Source organism: Ailuropoda melanoleuca, chromosome 4, assembly GCF_002007445.2.
Source record: "Ailuropoda melanoleuca isolate Jingjing chromosome 4, ASM200744v2, whole genome shotgun sequence".
Taxonomy (NCBI): domain Eukaryota; kingdom Metazoa; phylum Chordata; class Mammalia; order Carnivora; family Ursidae; genus Ailuropoda; species Ailuropoda melanoleuca.
In genome coordinates, this window is record NC_048221.1 from 5652624 (window position 1) to 5667278 (window position 14655).

General features: G+C 59.8%; 1 protein-coding gene across 1 annotated transcript; it reads left to right on the top strand.

The window, feature by feature from the left end:
* Positions 1-233: 233 nt before the first annotated feature.
* On the top strand, positions 234-14095 carry TIMM44 (translocase of inner mitochondrial membrane 44). The gene is made up of 13 exons (XM_002921939.4): positions 234-415; positions 2688-2789; positions 4892-5062; positions 6051-6131; positions 6869-7018; positions 7741-7880; positions 8189-8274; positions 9023-9115; positions 9204-9328; positions 10672-10722; positions 12412-12501; positions 13098-13208; positions 13507-14095. Exons 1-13 carry the CDS (start codon positions 371-373, stop codon positions 13624-13626), a joined length of 1365 nt encoding a protein of 454 aa, XP_002921985.3. The 5' UTR covers positions 234-370; the 3' UTR covers positions 13627-14095.
* Positions 14096-14655: the final 560 nt, after the last annotated feature.

Here is a 14655-nt window from a genome sequence, read left to right on the forward strand (position 1 = left end):
GGGAGATCACCGCTCGGGAGGAATTCACGCCCTCGCGATCCGCCCCTTCGTAGTCTTATCCAACCATAGGTCTCTGCTTCAAAACAGAGCCCGCCCCCCGGGTGACATCCAGTCACAGGCCCCGCCTTCCGAAATCCTGCCCTATCAGAGGCCTAACTCTCTCGGAATCGCCCCCTCATTAGGCCCCGCCCCTATTCCAGACCCCTCTTCAAGGCCCCGCCCCCCGGGAATGCTGTCTAATCAGAGGCCGTTTCCCCTCCGAAACCCCGTCCCCAGGGCCGGCTTTTCCCAGGCCCACGCCGCGCCACCTAGACGCGGCTGGTGACGCCATCGGACCGCGTCGCCAGAAGGTCACACGGGATCCAGCAACATGGCGGCGGCGGCGCTGTGGGGAGGCTGGTGCCGCTGCCCGCGGGTAAGCGGACGTGCGGAGTCGGGGTGGGGGTGGGGGCGGGTCTAGGGAGCTCCAGGCCTGCGACTTCCAGGGCCTTTTTGTCCTCAGGCCTTTGGCTCTTTCCGCCCTTCCTTGGGCTCAGCGAGAGCCTTGTGGTTGGGGCGTTGTGTCGGCGGAGGCCGGGCCCGGGGTCCCGGAGCGAAACTCATGGGCCGGGGCAGAGCGTGCCGGGTGGGATGTGGCCATGGGCGGAGCCCGGCGGGGGGCGAATCGCCCCATACTTCCTGATCAGACTCCACGTGCACCCGGGAGTGAATGGTGGCCTGGGCGCCCAGGGGAGAAACAGCGAGAAGTCAGAACTCCGCGACCGTCACGGCTCGCGTTTATGTGCCAGGTCCTCTACCGAGACCATTTCCTGCCTCGCACCTCCTAACCCTTCGTGTGAAAGTGCGGGAGGTAGTTCTCGGCCTGGCTGAGAGCTTGAGCCCATAGGGGCGGTGAGAGTTGAGGCGCGCTCAGAGAACAGTAGTACTTCATGTTGCTGGGACTAGGTTAGGAAACTGGGTTAGGAAACTGGAACTCAGAAAGGTTAAGCAACCTGCCCACAGTCTCAGCTAGTGGGGTAGCTGACCTGGCCAAAACCCTGGGTCAGACTGACGACAGAGCCAGACTCTGGAGGGAGGAAAATATCTCGTAGGGATCCTAGTGTGGGGAGAAAGAAGCTCTCTGACTCAGGGCTGATTTTTTTTCTTGGCTGCTTGTCTTTTGAGTCGGGGTTGAGATACTGAATTAACACACGTTTGGATTTGGGCACAAAACCGGTGGGGAACCAACCTGAAGTTTGGGTTTGCTCTGGGATTTCTTTCCCAAGTTAGACAGCCATCCACTTCCATCTCAGACTGTTGCTGAAATCTGTGGCTCCAGGATCAATAGGTGTAGGCAGAGAACAACTTACTTAAATTCTTGGGAGTTACTCTTTTTTAAAGGTTTCATTTATTTGACAAAGAGAGAACAAGCAGGGGAGTGGCAGGCGGACGCAGAAGCAGGCTCCTGGCTGAGCAGGGAGCTGGATGCGGGGCTCAGTCCCAGGACCCTGGGATCATGACCCAAGCCAAAGGCAGTTGCTTAACCAACTGAGCCACCAGGAGTTACTGTTTAAAAAAAAAACTGGGGGGGGGGGTAAGTTTATTTATTTATTTAAGTCATCTCTACCCCCAGCGTGGGGCTCAAACTTGCAATTCTGAGGTCAAGAGTCTCATGCTGTTCCAACCGAGCCAGCTAGGCGTCTCAGGAATGACTCTTTTTTTTTTTTTTTTTTAAAGATTTTATTTATTTATTTGACAGAGATAGAGACAGCTAGCGAGAGAGGGAACACAAGCAGGGGGAGTGGGAGAGGAAGAAGCAGGCTCATAGCGGAAGAGCCTGACGTGGGGCTCGATCCCAGAACGCCGGGATCACGCCCTGAGCTGAAGGCAGACGCTTAACCGCTCTGCCACCCAGGCGCCCCTCAGGAATGACTCTTGAGCCCTATAGGAGATGGTGGCATTTATATGAGTTTGGGATGTTGCTTAGAGTTCCTGGAGACAGGAAGTGTGGAACAGGGAGAGGAAAGGCCCATGTGGAAATGGAAGAGTAGTTCTTTGGGATCATTGATACCAACGTGCTTGGCTCAGTGCTGGGTGCTAGGGTTCAACGTTGAACAAGCCTGCACAGGCCCTTCTCTTATGGAGCTTAAGCTCTTCATTTGGTAGGAGCAGAAATGTCTTTCACATGACAGCAGTGTTTTGGCCCAGGTGGGTCCCCTCAGTTGTCCCGCTGGCTCCCAGGGTTGCGCCTGGAACAATAAGTTCTCCCTGTTTTACCTCTGAAAGCCCAGGTCTCTGGTCTTCCAGGGCTGACAGAAGCGGGGTAGGCTTGTGAGAGAAGACTGTTTACTGCCAGCATCTAGGCTCTGGGTGCCCATTTCAGTCTCTGGGATTAAATCAGACGCGCACGATTCACCTTCTTCCATCGTAGGTTGGCATTTCCTGGGACTCCTCTGGTTTTCCCCAGGCTCAGAGGCAGGAAAGTAGACATGGACCCTGGAGGTGCAGATCCAGTGTCATCTTTTCCGCAAGATTCCACTGGCTTCTCAAAATTTAGCAAGATTGCAGAGCGCCGAGCATGCGGCACAGGCATGCGGTAAAAATCGGCAAATGAGTCTTGGGCGACCCCCTGCTTTTTAGTGTGGCCCACTTACTTCCCATTCGTTCTCTTACCTGAATTAAGTCTTTCTCTTTTCTCCCCCAATTAGAGATGCCTCGGCAGTGGAGTCCAGTTTCTGTCCAGCCACAGCCTGGTGCCGCTACGCCATGGTACCTATCAGATACGCTGGCCCGGTGGAGAGCTGCCCGTGGTGAGTGACTCAGAATGCCAGCAGGCCGAGAAGAGGGGAAAGTCTTCTGAAAGATATGCCTAGTTGACAGGAGAGGGGGCTGCAGGGTGTTGCCCACACTGCCCGGGGCAGCTGATTGGCTGACATTCTACATCTAAGGCCTCCATCCACCTCCCTGTGGCTCTTCCCTTTTCTGCGTGACAGCCCTCCAAGCATTTGAGCAGAGTCACCCATCTCGGGGACTCGGTTTCCTGTTTCTTTTGTTCCTCACAGACAACATTTTCTAGAGCTTTTGCCCTTCCCATCATACCTGTTCAACCATGCTTCTTTCTGTGGGTGCCTCACCACCACAGGGAGGAAAACCCAGAAGCTGATCTACTTGCCCAAACCCACACACCGGGGCAGCCCACACCCTGCCCTTCCCTCTGAGTCTCTTCTCAGCAGTGGACTCTCTCCCACAGGTCGTGGCGCAGTCCCAAAGGTCTTAGAACCTGGACTCCCCCACCCCCCTGCTGGGAAAGGCTGGCCAGGCTGGCCCTGGGGCTTGATGGGGGCCCGGGAGTCAGGCACCTTGAAAATGGGAAGGCGGGCCCCGGCCACCGCGGTTGCACTGGCACACTGTGAAAGCCGCCATTACCCCACGGCATGGCTCCCTCTCGAGGTTCTTTAATCCCTTTTCGGGGCCTGCTCTCATGCTTGTGGCGAAGCAGGGATCTGCACCTGGCTCAGCCTGACCCTGGAGCCTGTGTCTTGGGCAGTGTACTGGCTCTTGTGCCTGGAGGGGGGCCTTGGCCTTTCTTCTGGCCTCTCTAGGCTCCGGCTTCTAGGTGTGTCAGGTTTTCCTTCCAGGGGGACCCCTGAGCTTCGGCTCTTGGTAACAGTGATCCTGCGGGTTGACAAGGGAGATTTGTGCACTTGGGACTTGAGAGTGACTCCAAAGGAAGAAGTTATCCTGGCCCCAGAAACCTAGGGGAGTAGGGCCCTGTGCCAGCTTCTTTGGGATGTTGTCCCAGTCCTGGGGCAAGGGCCCCTTTGGCTATTGACCTTTACCTCGGGTGAGCACATTTGAATCCCTCTAAGGATTCTAAGCTGCACCCGTTTCTCATCCACGGTCTCCTCCGGTAGAGGAGGAGCCTGGTACTTTGTTTTAGGATAGACTTTAGTCTTTTGAGCACTTTTAGAAGTACAGAAAACCTGAACAGGAAGTACAGAGAGTTGCCATCACCTTCTCTCCCCTCTCCTCCCACCTGGGCGCACAGCTTTCCCCGTGAGGCATTTTCTCCATGAGGCGGATCTTGGGTTTGTGCAGCACAGTTGTTAACAACCGATGAGGCGGTGTTGATCTCTTGTTATTAACTGAGGTCCACAGTTTACCTCACGGTTCGCTCTGGGTGCTGTACATTCCCGGGCTGGGGACGGACGTCTGCCTTGTGTCCACCATCGTGCTGTCACAGAGTAATCTCGGTGCCCTGGAACTCCCGTGTGCTCTGCCCACTCATCCCCCCCCCCCCCCCCCCGCCACAGGCCCCTGCCAACCACTAATCCTTTTACTGTCTGCATGGTTTCACCTTTTCCAGAAGGTCCTAGGATGGGGATCATACCGTCTGGAGTCTCTTCAGACCAGCTTCTCTTGTTGGGTGGTATGCAGCTAAGGTTCCTCTCTGTCTTCTTAAATTGAGGTGTCATTGACATACGACGTTGTGGAAGGCCACAGCATCTTTTCATGGCTTGCTTACTCATTTCTTTTTATTATTGAATAATATTTCATTGTCTGGACATCTCACAGTTTATCACCTGATGGTTTTTTATTTTTTATTTATTTTTTCTAAAGATTTTATTTACGAGAGAGAGCACGAAGGGGGGTGGGGGCAGAGGGAGAGGGAGAAGCACACTCCTCGCTGAGCAGGGAGCCTGATGCAGGGACTCCATCCCAGGACCCCGGGATCATGACCTGAGCTGAAGGCAGACGCTTAATTGGCCGAACCGCCCTGGCGCCCCTCACCTGATGCTTTTTTGATTTGACTTTTGTCGCTCCTAAGACAGATAGCTGTTCATTGTGAAACCCGTATCGGCAGCACAGAGGAGAAAGTACAAACCCTTTGTTTCTTTTACATTCTTTCTAGTCCAGATCCTATTCTTCTGGAAACAGGAAAGGTTTTCTCTCTGGCTTGCTGGATAATATCAAACAAGAATTAGCCAAAAACAAAGAAATGAAAGAAAGCATAAAAAAGTTCCGAGATGAGGCCCGCAAGTTGGAAGAGTCCGACGCACTCCAGGAAGCCAGAAGGAAATATGTGAGTCCCTCTGCCTCACGTCTCCCCCGGTGGCACACTTGCTTCCCGTGTGGTGCCGGCGCGGTGGGGGAAGGTGAGGTCACTGCACTGAGGCCAGGGGGCGAGGGCACAGGAGTACGTCGCCATCCCTCCGTTTCTGTGGTGAGACGGAGCGCCGTGCTCTGCATACTGGCAGCGCCATCTTCTCCTGGGAGCTCGTGAGAAATGCGGGGTCTTGGAGCCCCTCCCCACCCCGAGCTGCCGGGTGGGAGTGTGCACCTGCCGGGCTCCCCCGGTGACTGCTGGAGCAGTAGGCTTGAGATGTGCTGCTCCTGAGAGCTGGTCGTGGCTCTGAGTACAGCGGGTGGAAAGCGGGTTATAACACCGCAGGTGTCTTCGTTAACGACTGCTGTCTTACCGAGCAGCTGCCAGGCACCTGCCACGGCGAACGGGCTCCGCCGCCTCTGCTGCACGAGGGCTCTGTGAGGTGGGGGCAGCCTCCCCATCTTACCAGTGGGCCCCCACTCCAGGTCTCTAGGGTTTTTGTTCTCTTGGTCCCCTCCCAGGCCATGCGGAAGGCCTGTTTGTTAGAGGGCCTGTGGGGATCTGACCCGACAGCAGATCGCCCTTCCTTGCCATTGAGGCAGGCGTGGGGGCTGAGGGGTGGTTCGGGAGCCAGTCGGGTGGGACAGTGGCTGTGGAAGATCTGGCAGGGGCTGGCAGCTGGAGGGTGCAGAATGAGGCAGGATAACGTCAGTGAGCCAGGGGGAGGGGGTGGAGAGGGGGCCAGATCACCCCTGCACCTAGCGCGAGAGTGGAGCCAGGCCCTGGGCCTAGAGGGTCTCCATGTGTCAGCCTCTGGCTGCTGAGCCCGCCGGGGAGGCTGTGGGGCAGTGAGGGGCCCCGGGGTGGGCAGGCTGGCGGGGGAGGGATGCTGAGAAAATGAGTCTTTGGACCCTTGCCTATAAGATAACCGTGGCGTTGAAAAGAAACAACATTCCTACCGTAGAAAACCATTGAATCCGAAACCGTGCGGACAAGTGAAGTGATAAAGAAGAAGCTGGGGGAGATCACAGGCACAGTGAAGGAGGTAACCGTCTCTGGGCCCCCGCGCTCTGTTGGCCGCGGCTCCGGGGCCATCTGTTCGTCGCCTCTGGGAGGAGAGCGGTGCTGGAGGCTGCAGGCAGAGCTGGCGCTGGGCAGGGCGTGACTTGGCACAGGCCACGAGTAGCCGTGGGCGGCAAGCAAGGGAAGAGCCAGCCTCATCGGGTGGCTTCCGGAGTTAGGCTGCATGGCACCCTCAGGAAGGAGAGCGAAGTCAGACTAGCCCCCGTGCCCTGCGGTTTACCATGTGGGTGAGAAGCTTTGGTGCCACTGGCAAAGACAGGAGGAGTGATGAGGATTTTTTTTTTCTTCCTGCCAAAAAGCCGGGAAGAGCTGCTTGGGCCTCGGGCGAGGGTGGAGATGGGAGGGAGATGTGCCAGGGGCTTCCTTTTTGTGGCTTGTTTTGCTTTTCTTTATTCTGGGCAGGAGAGAGGGGCAGGCCAGTGCAGAGCTGGGCACAGACTCCTCCCCTTTTATCCCCAGGCTGCCACTCCTGCCCATTCTGGGGAGAGCGCAGTTGACCTGGTGTCTACCCGGGAGCCCAAAGGTCCAGCACCCCGGACATTGTACACAGGGGACCTGAGTCTCGGGGCCCCATATGCCAGACAAGCTCAGAACACCCATTCCTGCCCTTTGGGGGGCTGGGCTGGCCTTAGCTCTGGGGGAGCTCGTGTGGGCCCCGAGGGGTGCTGTGCTGACACCCCTGTCCCTCTGTCTCAGTAGAGTCTTGATGAAGTCAGTAAAAGTGACCTCGGCCGGAAAATCAAGGAGAGCGTGGAAGAAGCCGCCAAGACTGCCAAGCAGTCCGCTGAGTCGGTGTCCAAGGGTGGGGAGAAGCTGGGCAAGACTGCCGCCTTCAGAGCCCTCTCCCAGGTGGGTCGGGCTGAGCCTTACGGCAGGGGTGCTCTTGCCTTGGCCTGTTCTGAGTCCAGGAGCCAGAGTTCCCACCTCGGAGCTCAGCCCTGGGGGGGAAGTGCCCACCCAAGGCACCAGCCTTGGGCAAGCGAGAGCCTCTCAGCTGCTAACATCCTTAGCTTGTGTCCCTAAACCAGGGACCATTTGCACTCAGGGTGACTGGAGGTCCCGAATTCGTACCCCATGACCTGTCGAATCTTTCTGCAGCTGGGCCCTCTGCTGGCCACAGGGGCCACAGAATAGAAAGTCTGCATTTCTGCTCTCAAGGGGTCTGGGGAACCCAGCAGGGGACGAGGATTTCCTGAGCGACAAGTGACAGGAGCATACAGGGAAGAGGCCACAGACGGCAGGGGCAGGCCCTACAGAGGGGGGGTGTGCACAGCCAGTGAACAGGGCCAGAGCCCCAACAGGGAGGTCTGGGGGAATGAGAGGGAGGCCAAAGAAAAACAGGGTCCATCTAGAACAGTCTTGTCCATGCAGGGAAGTTAGGCAGGTCACTCTGAGCCACGTGACCTCAAAACTGGGGGAGGCCGAGGTCCTGGGGTGCCGTCAGGCCCTAGATTGAGGTTCCCAGCAGATGCTCTCCCGACGTGGGGCACAAACACACAGGCCCACCATGGTGGTCTGCAGTGTCGGGGAGGTCCTGAGTGCCCACCGTGTGGCCGACCGCTTTCTGCCAGGGGGTGGAGTCCGTGAAGAAGGAGCTGGACGAGAGTGTGCTGGGGCAGACCGGGCCCTATCGGAGGCCAGAGCGGCTCAGGAAGAGGAAGGAGTTTGCGGGGGAGAAGTTCAAGGAAGAGAAGGTGTTTGAGCCCAATGAGTAGGTAGAGCGGTCAGCGCCTCTGTCCCACCCCACGCACCGGGTGTGTTCGAACGTCCGCAGAAGGTTCCTGCCCGAGTCAGTTCGTTCCCCAGCTTTCTGTTCAAGGGTTCCTGCTCCCTAGTGAATCTGGGGGAGGGGGTGGAGTGGTGGGAAGGGGAGAGAGGAAGCAGGAGGCTGAGAGGTGAGGGGTGGGCTGTCCCGCTACACCCCTCCCCCCAGGGCCGGGTGGGTGGGAGGGCTCGGGTGCTTGTGCCGGCGCACAGAGGCTCGCGCTGCTGCTCACCACTGCCCCGGTCTGACCCCAGGGAGGCCCTGGGAGTTGTGCTGCACAAGGACTCCAAGTGGTACCAGCAGTGGAAAGACTTCAGGGACAACAACGTGGTATTTAATCGTGAGTGTTCACATCTCGGAGGCTCAGCTGACAGCGTAGCCGTGACAGCGGACACTTACCGAGTACTCCCCATGTGCTGGGCTCAAGCCAGGCCCCCACTTCACAGAGGAGGAGACCGGGGTCAGAGAGGACCAGCCACTTCCACAGGATCACCCAGCCAGTGAGCAGCAGAGCCCTGGCAGAGCACAGGCCGACAGGCAGCCCTGCTCATGCGGGCAGCCCAGTGCATTTTGGGCTGGCGGGCCGGGGACCCTACCGTAGGGGCCAAGTCACCCATCCCCGCCGTTGTCAGCTGTTGCTAGCAGCAGTGTGGCCAGGGATACCCACCTCGCTGGGGGCACGGCTGTGGATTCCACCATGAGACGCTCCCTCATAGGGCAGGACAGGAGGCGCCAGTAGGGCCCGGCCAGCCAGCTCAAGGGTCCGTAGTCCTCTGTTCTCGTTGGGGTGTGGGGCTTCCCGGTGCCAACAGGGAGCACTGCCACATCACACACCCTCATCCCTTGTCCTGTGGGAGTTGCTAGAGGCCTGTTTCCTTTTGAGGGAGAGCCCCAGCCAGCACGGCAGCCCTTCACTGTCCGCACAGCCCCCTCGGCCCATGGCTGGGGACGCAGGCTCAGAGAAGGCCCCCCATTTACCCCGCCTGCACAGAGAGTGGATCTCACAGGGGCCCTGAGTTGCCTTCGAAGTCGTGGAGTAGGGGTGTCATTCTGGAAAGGCCCCCCGACTCCGGTCCATGTCCCCACAGGGTTCTTCGAGATGAAGATGAAGTATGACGAAAGCGACAACGCACTCATCCGGGCGTCCCGGGCACTGACAGACAAGGTCACGGACTTGCTGGGTGAGTGGCTTGCCCGTCCTTGCCACTGGGGCCAGCAGAAGGGGAGGACCCCGGGCCCTCAACCCACTCCTGGCTTGGCTGCCTGCAGGGGGCCTGTTCTCTAAGACGGAGATGTCGGAGGTGCTCACGGAGATCCTGCGAGTCGACCCCGCCTTTGACAAGGAGCGGTTCCTGCAGCAGTGTGAGAACGACATCATCCCCAACGTCCTGGAGGTGGGTCGTCCCCTCAGCGGGCCCTCCCCGTCCTGCCCTGCCTCTGTCGCCCTGGACTGCGCACTGAGCCCGGGCGGTGTTCGTCACACAGGCTGCGGTCTGCTCAGGAGCTCCGCCAGGGGCAGACACCTGTCGCGCTTTCAGAGGCCTGAGCGGCCCCACGCCTGGCCCCTGTTAGTCACGCACCTCTGAGAGGGCACCCGGGGTCGCCCGTGGGCCCTGCTGGTCCCCACGATGGTGGCTGCTTTCTTGCCTTGCCCTTGGGGTGCGTCTGCTCCTGGGACTGAGTTCCCTGTCATGATGCCTCCCTTGAAAGCTGGCCTGGAGCCCCTGTGTCGTCCCTCGTGCTTTCTGCTTGAGGCGCTTCCCTGGAGGCTGCAGCGAGCCGCTGCCCAGGGCCAGGGGCCTTTCAGGCGTGGGGGAAGCCGTAGCCCGTGGGCGAGCCATGAGGAGGACCCTGTGGGGGCTTTACCCGAGGTGTCCCATCTTCTAGCCCCTCTTTCTGGCTCATAAACGAGAGAGAGCAGCTTGTTCAAGGTCCCGCCACAACCCACCCTCCACAAGACCCCTGCCCAGCCAAGGTCGGCTGCCTTCTCCCCCGCCCCCCCGCTGCATCTGCTCCTTTAGCCCCCAAGATGTGGCCACAACCTGGGCATGTGCCAGGCTTTCGGAAAGTCCCAGTGAGTCCACAGAAAGGCCCTGCAAGCCCCGGTGGGTTCCTGTCCCCTCCTCCTGCCTCCTCCGTCCCAGTGACCTTCATGGGGTCCCCTCCTCCTCCATGTTCCCATGTCCCTCACGCCACTTTGGGCAGGGCGGGAGGAGGTAGAAATGGAGCAGTCCCCAAAAGCAGCAGTCTGAGCACAGGCAGTTTCTTGTAGGGTGAGGCTCTCAGCCCCCAGCTTGCCTGGGGTTTCCCTCGGGGCCCTGGGCTCCGCTGTCACCTTCAGCGTGTTCGGCCCTGCCTCCAAGTTCCTGCAGAGGCATCGCCCATGGCATCTGGGGAGGCCACCCCCGGGACCCCTCCTCTGTGCCTGTGTGGACCCAGCTGTGCAAAGCTTCATCCCCAGTGGAGGGAGAATGCAGCTCCTGGCCTCCTTGGCTCAGTTTCCTGGCCAGCGTGAGCCCACCATGCTGCCACCTGCCTCTGCTTCCCCCCACGAGGCCCTTGGGACCACCCTGGGCTGCCGGGGGTCACACACAGGCCCTTGTTCCTCCAGGTCCATTGCTACAGCCCAACCGAAAGCCCCTTACTCCCCAGCTAGAGCCCGTAGGGGAGGGCCTCCCGCCCAGATCGTCCTCTCTTAGTCTCAAGCTAATTTTTTTTGTTGTTCTCCCCCTCTTAGGCCATGATTTCTGGAGAGCTCGACATTCTCAAAGATTGGTGCTATGAAGCTGTGAGTGTTTCTTTCTATTTTTTCTAGTCAGGCCTAGAAAGAATCACAGTGTGGAGATCTGCGTGGGCAGCACGGTCTGACAAGGGCGTGACGGGGTCTGGTGTCCTGATTGTGGGGGGACCCCGGGGGTGGGGGCTGGGTGGAGAGGGGCCACGAATAGCTCCGGGTGTGTGTGACCTTCCCGTCCCTGGGCCAGAGTCCATCATCACGCCCGTGTCACAGGCGTCATGAGGGTACAGCGCGAACACAGAAAGCAGCATTTGCGGGACCCGAAGTGCTGGCTGGACTCATTAGCTGTTCTCACTTCGAGTTCCCGAAACACAGATCAAAACAGGCGGTGATGGATTTCCCGCATGGGGAGGAGCCGTGTGTCCTGCCGAGGCCTGACTGCTCCCCCCCCAGTCGCGGCTCAGGGTCCCGGGGCTGCACGGCGCTGGGCTGGGGACAGCGGGCCAGCCCCCCCAGGAGCGCACTCTGTCTGCTCAGGGCCTGGCAGCCTCCCCGGCCCTGCAGGGCTCTGGCCGGCCACCTCACCTCACCCTGCTCACTGCCTGACCTGGTCTTCATGGGGCTTGTTCTCCAAGCTTGTTTGTATGAAGCCGTCCAGAGCCTTTTTTGGCTGATTCTGTTCTGCTGGAGAAAGCAGAGGAGACGATGTCAGGTTTTTTTTTTTTAATACTCCTCTGCATGGTGACTAATCCAGCAGGCATCTAGGAGTGGTGGTGGTGTGTGTGTGTGTGTGTGTGTGTGTGTGTGTGTGTTTTAATACTTTGGGACCATTAGGATGTGGTTGATTATCTTTGCCAGAGAGCTGCTGGTGCCCCTGGAAGCGCCCTTGAAATTGCAGGTGCTCACACAGAGGTGTTTTTTAAATGTCATTTTTAAGAATCGCACCAGAAATGGGAGTGGCAGCAGTTTTTTTCTTGGTAGATCAGTTATTTCCATAAAAAGTAGGTGTGATTGGAATGTCTTCCACCATAATTGGTGAGTCCACAGAAGCGTCCAGAGAAGCTTCCAGAGGAAAGAGACAAGGCTGCACACGTCCTGGGCCCGGGAACAGGCTGAGGGGGGCCAGGGGTGTCACGCGGGGTGCCGCCGCCCCTTGGGAAGAACGGGCTGCCCGTGGACAGCAGCTTCCAGGAGGAGCTGGTCGGCGAGGAGGCGGCACCCCGGGCAGCTCCTTTTGGAGCAGCCATGGGTTAGTGCAAATCCTAGAAAACACGTTTGATTCCAGGCCAAGATGCAGAACGCGGTGAATAGGGGCAAGTCCAAGATCAGCCAGAGAGGCCTCGACTTACCCCGGGGGGTGTATTTCACCTCCTGTGGCAGGAAGATTACCGAGTCTGCCGACGATACCGCTTTCAGTCGGTAGTCTCGATGCAGTGCTGTCTTTATAACGGGGATGGGGGTGATTGGGGGCCAGCAGACAGGTGGCATCAGCCTGCCTGCTTGGACCCGTGCTCCTGGCATCTGCCACTCCTGGCATAGCACACTCAGGAGCCAGGAGCTGTTTCTGGACGGCACAAGGGCTGAAAGCATGGGGCTCGGCTGGCAAGCCGGCCCGCGGGGAGAGATGCCCAGGACCGTGCACCCGGCCCCGCGGTGTGCCAGCCTTGGGTCATGCGATGCCCGGGCGGGGCTTGCGTTCCAGCGTGCGTGCAGCCATGGGCATGCGGCTTGTCATTGCAGACCTACAGCCAGCTGGCTCACCCAATCCAGCAGGCCAGGGCGCTGGGCCTGCAGTTCCACTCCCGCATCCTGGATATCGACAACGTTGATGTGAGTGTCTCTCCCTTGGGGTGGGGGCGGTATGCTCTTAACAGGCACGCCCTGTCCCTGGAGGAGCTGTGGCATGGGCAGGTGCTTGGGTTAAGGGACCTCCAGGGTCCCTTTCAGTGGAAGTCTGTGGTGGGAGAATTCTTAGGCAGGTGGCGGTCGCAGGGGGTGCTGCTGCGCAGACCTCAGGGCCCCCAAAGGCATTGCTGTCCCGGCACCTTTACTGGGAAGGGTTGGCGCTTTGTCAGGACTGCTCAGGCCCCTGTGCGGGGCTGAAGGCACGCCAGCACGTGTTTCCCTTTACCCCTGCCTGTGTGCAGGACTGGCCCCTCTGGGAGGCCTTGGTGTGCCCGCCCAGCCCAGGTCCGGGGCAGCTGCATGGGTCCTTAGCAGTTCAGGCTGGCTCACGTTGGGAAGGGTCTCGTGGGAATCCCCCACCCAGAAACGGGCGACTCCTCAGGCTCCTTATGGGGCCTGGCCCAACAACAAGGGGGACAAGGGAGTGCTGGGGCTGCCCCCTGGGAACTGGGGATCTGCACCACAAGGGGAGCAGCAGGGAAGGGGTGTGGCCACTCTCTGAGTCCCCCCTCCCCCTGCAGCTGGCCATGGGCAAGATGATGGAGCAGGGGCCTGTGCTAATCATCACCTTCCAGGCCCAGCTGGTGATGGTGATCAAGAACCCCAAAGGCGAGGTGGTCGAGGGTGACCCGGTGAGTGCGGGAGGAAGCAGAGCAGGGCCGTGGCCGGGCGGGTGGCTGCCTTCAGCTCCCTCGCTCTTTGTGACTGCAGCAACAGCAGGGCCGGGTCTCGAGAAGTCTAGGGCCCTGGTGGGGCCTGGTGGAGGTCGGAGGGTGACTGAGCTTTCTGCTCAAGCCGAGTCCTGAGTTGTAGCCTCTGGAGTCCAGGCCCACGCTGACCCCCTAGTCCCTCCCAGTGTCCCCTGTGTGTTCTGCCCTGTCCCTTCTCGACAGTCGCTGTCCCCAGCCCTCACCTTCCCCACCTCGGCAGGACAAGGTGCTACGCATGCTGTATGTGTGGGCGCTCTGCCGAGACCAGGATGAGCTCAACCCCTACGCAGCCTGGCGGCTTCTGGACATCTCCGCCTCCAGCACAGAGCAGGTCCTCTGAGCGCAGTGGCCACGACCAGGGGCTCCTGGGCTGGATCAGCACGCGGTGGACGCTCGGAGGACTGGTGTCTGCCCTCGGGAACTAGACCTCTGGGGACAGGACTGTGGGTTCTCTACCAGGGTGGCTGTGGAAGCAGCTGGATGGGGAAGGGCGGGCAGCTGCTAGGGGTCTCTCCCCACAGTGCCAGCCCCAGCGCTGCCCCTCTGCCCTGTGGGGCTGCTGGGCGAGGTCACTGCGGTGCACAGGCCAGATGGTGCCAAGGGGCCCCTGCCCAGGGACTCGAGACAGGAGGGCAGGGCCCAGGCCCCTGTCGCTCAGAGTGGCCTATTGGCCACTTAAGCCAGGCCATTTTGGCTCCATTTTTTATTTTAACAGTGCCCTTACTACCCTGTATATATGCCCGAGATATGGAAATAATAAAACACCAAAGTGCAGGAGAGCAACTTGGGTGGTCTGAGATGTGTGTCACAGCGGTGGGGGTGGGGGAGCTGGGACTGATGATGGGATGGTGGGAGCTGGCCAGGAGGTCACAAGGAGGTAGTCAAGGTCAGTGAAGGAACTGCAGCCCTGGAGGGGGCAGCCTTGCCTGGTCAGGACCCTGCCCCCCCTAGGGTGGGGGGGACCATGACAAGAGCTAGGGAACTTTTCAGTAGCCTGGCTGGGGTCTCGGAGGGTTGGGGTCCCTAGAGCTGGAGGAGCTTGAGCGCCAATAAGCGATGTTAGGAAGCATTGGGATCCGCCCGCACAGGAAGTCTGGTCGAGGGGTCTATCGCAGAGAATGGGGCGGGGTGGGGGGAGAGGTGCGGAAGTCGGGCTGGGACCGCTTGGGTTGCTTCTGGGGTGGGGTGGGCAAGGTCCTGGGTGCTGAGGCTCCCCGCGGCCGGGGTCTCCCAGGCGCCTCCGGGTTGGGGCTCCGTTCTCCCGGAGGCCGGGGCGGGGTCGCGAGCCCGCGCACCGCTCCCTGCGCAGCCTCCGCCCCCCGCGGCGGCCCCGCCCCCGTCGCCATGGGAACAGCCGCGGCGGCCCGGG

Bases quoted from the DNA above. Each gene is read 5' to 3' on its own strand.
- TIMM44 (XM_002921939.4), top strand. From the start codon at position 371: ATGGCGGCGGCGGCGCTGTGGGGAGGCTGGTGCCGCTGCCCGCGG. The intron at 8,275-9,022 runs GTGAGTGTTCAC...ATGTCCCCACAG, and splicing joins CAACAACGTGGTATTTAATC to GGTTCTTCGAGATGAAGATG. The intron at 10,723-12,411 runs GTGAGTGTTTCT...TTGTCATTGCAG, and splicing joins AAGATTGGTGCTATGAAGCT to ACCTACAGCCAGCTGGCTCA.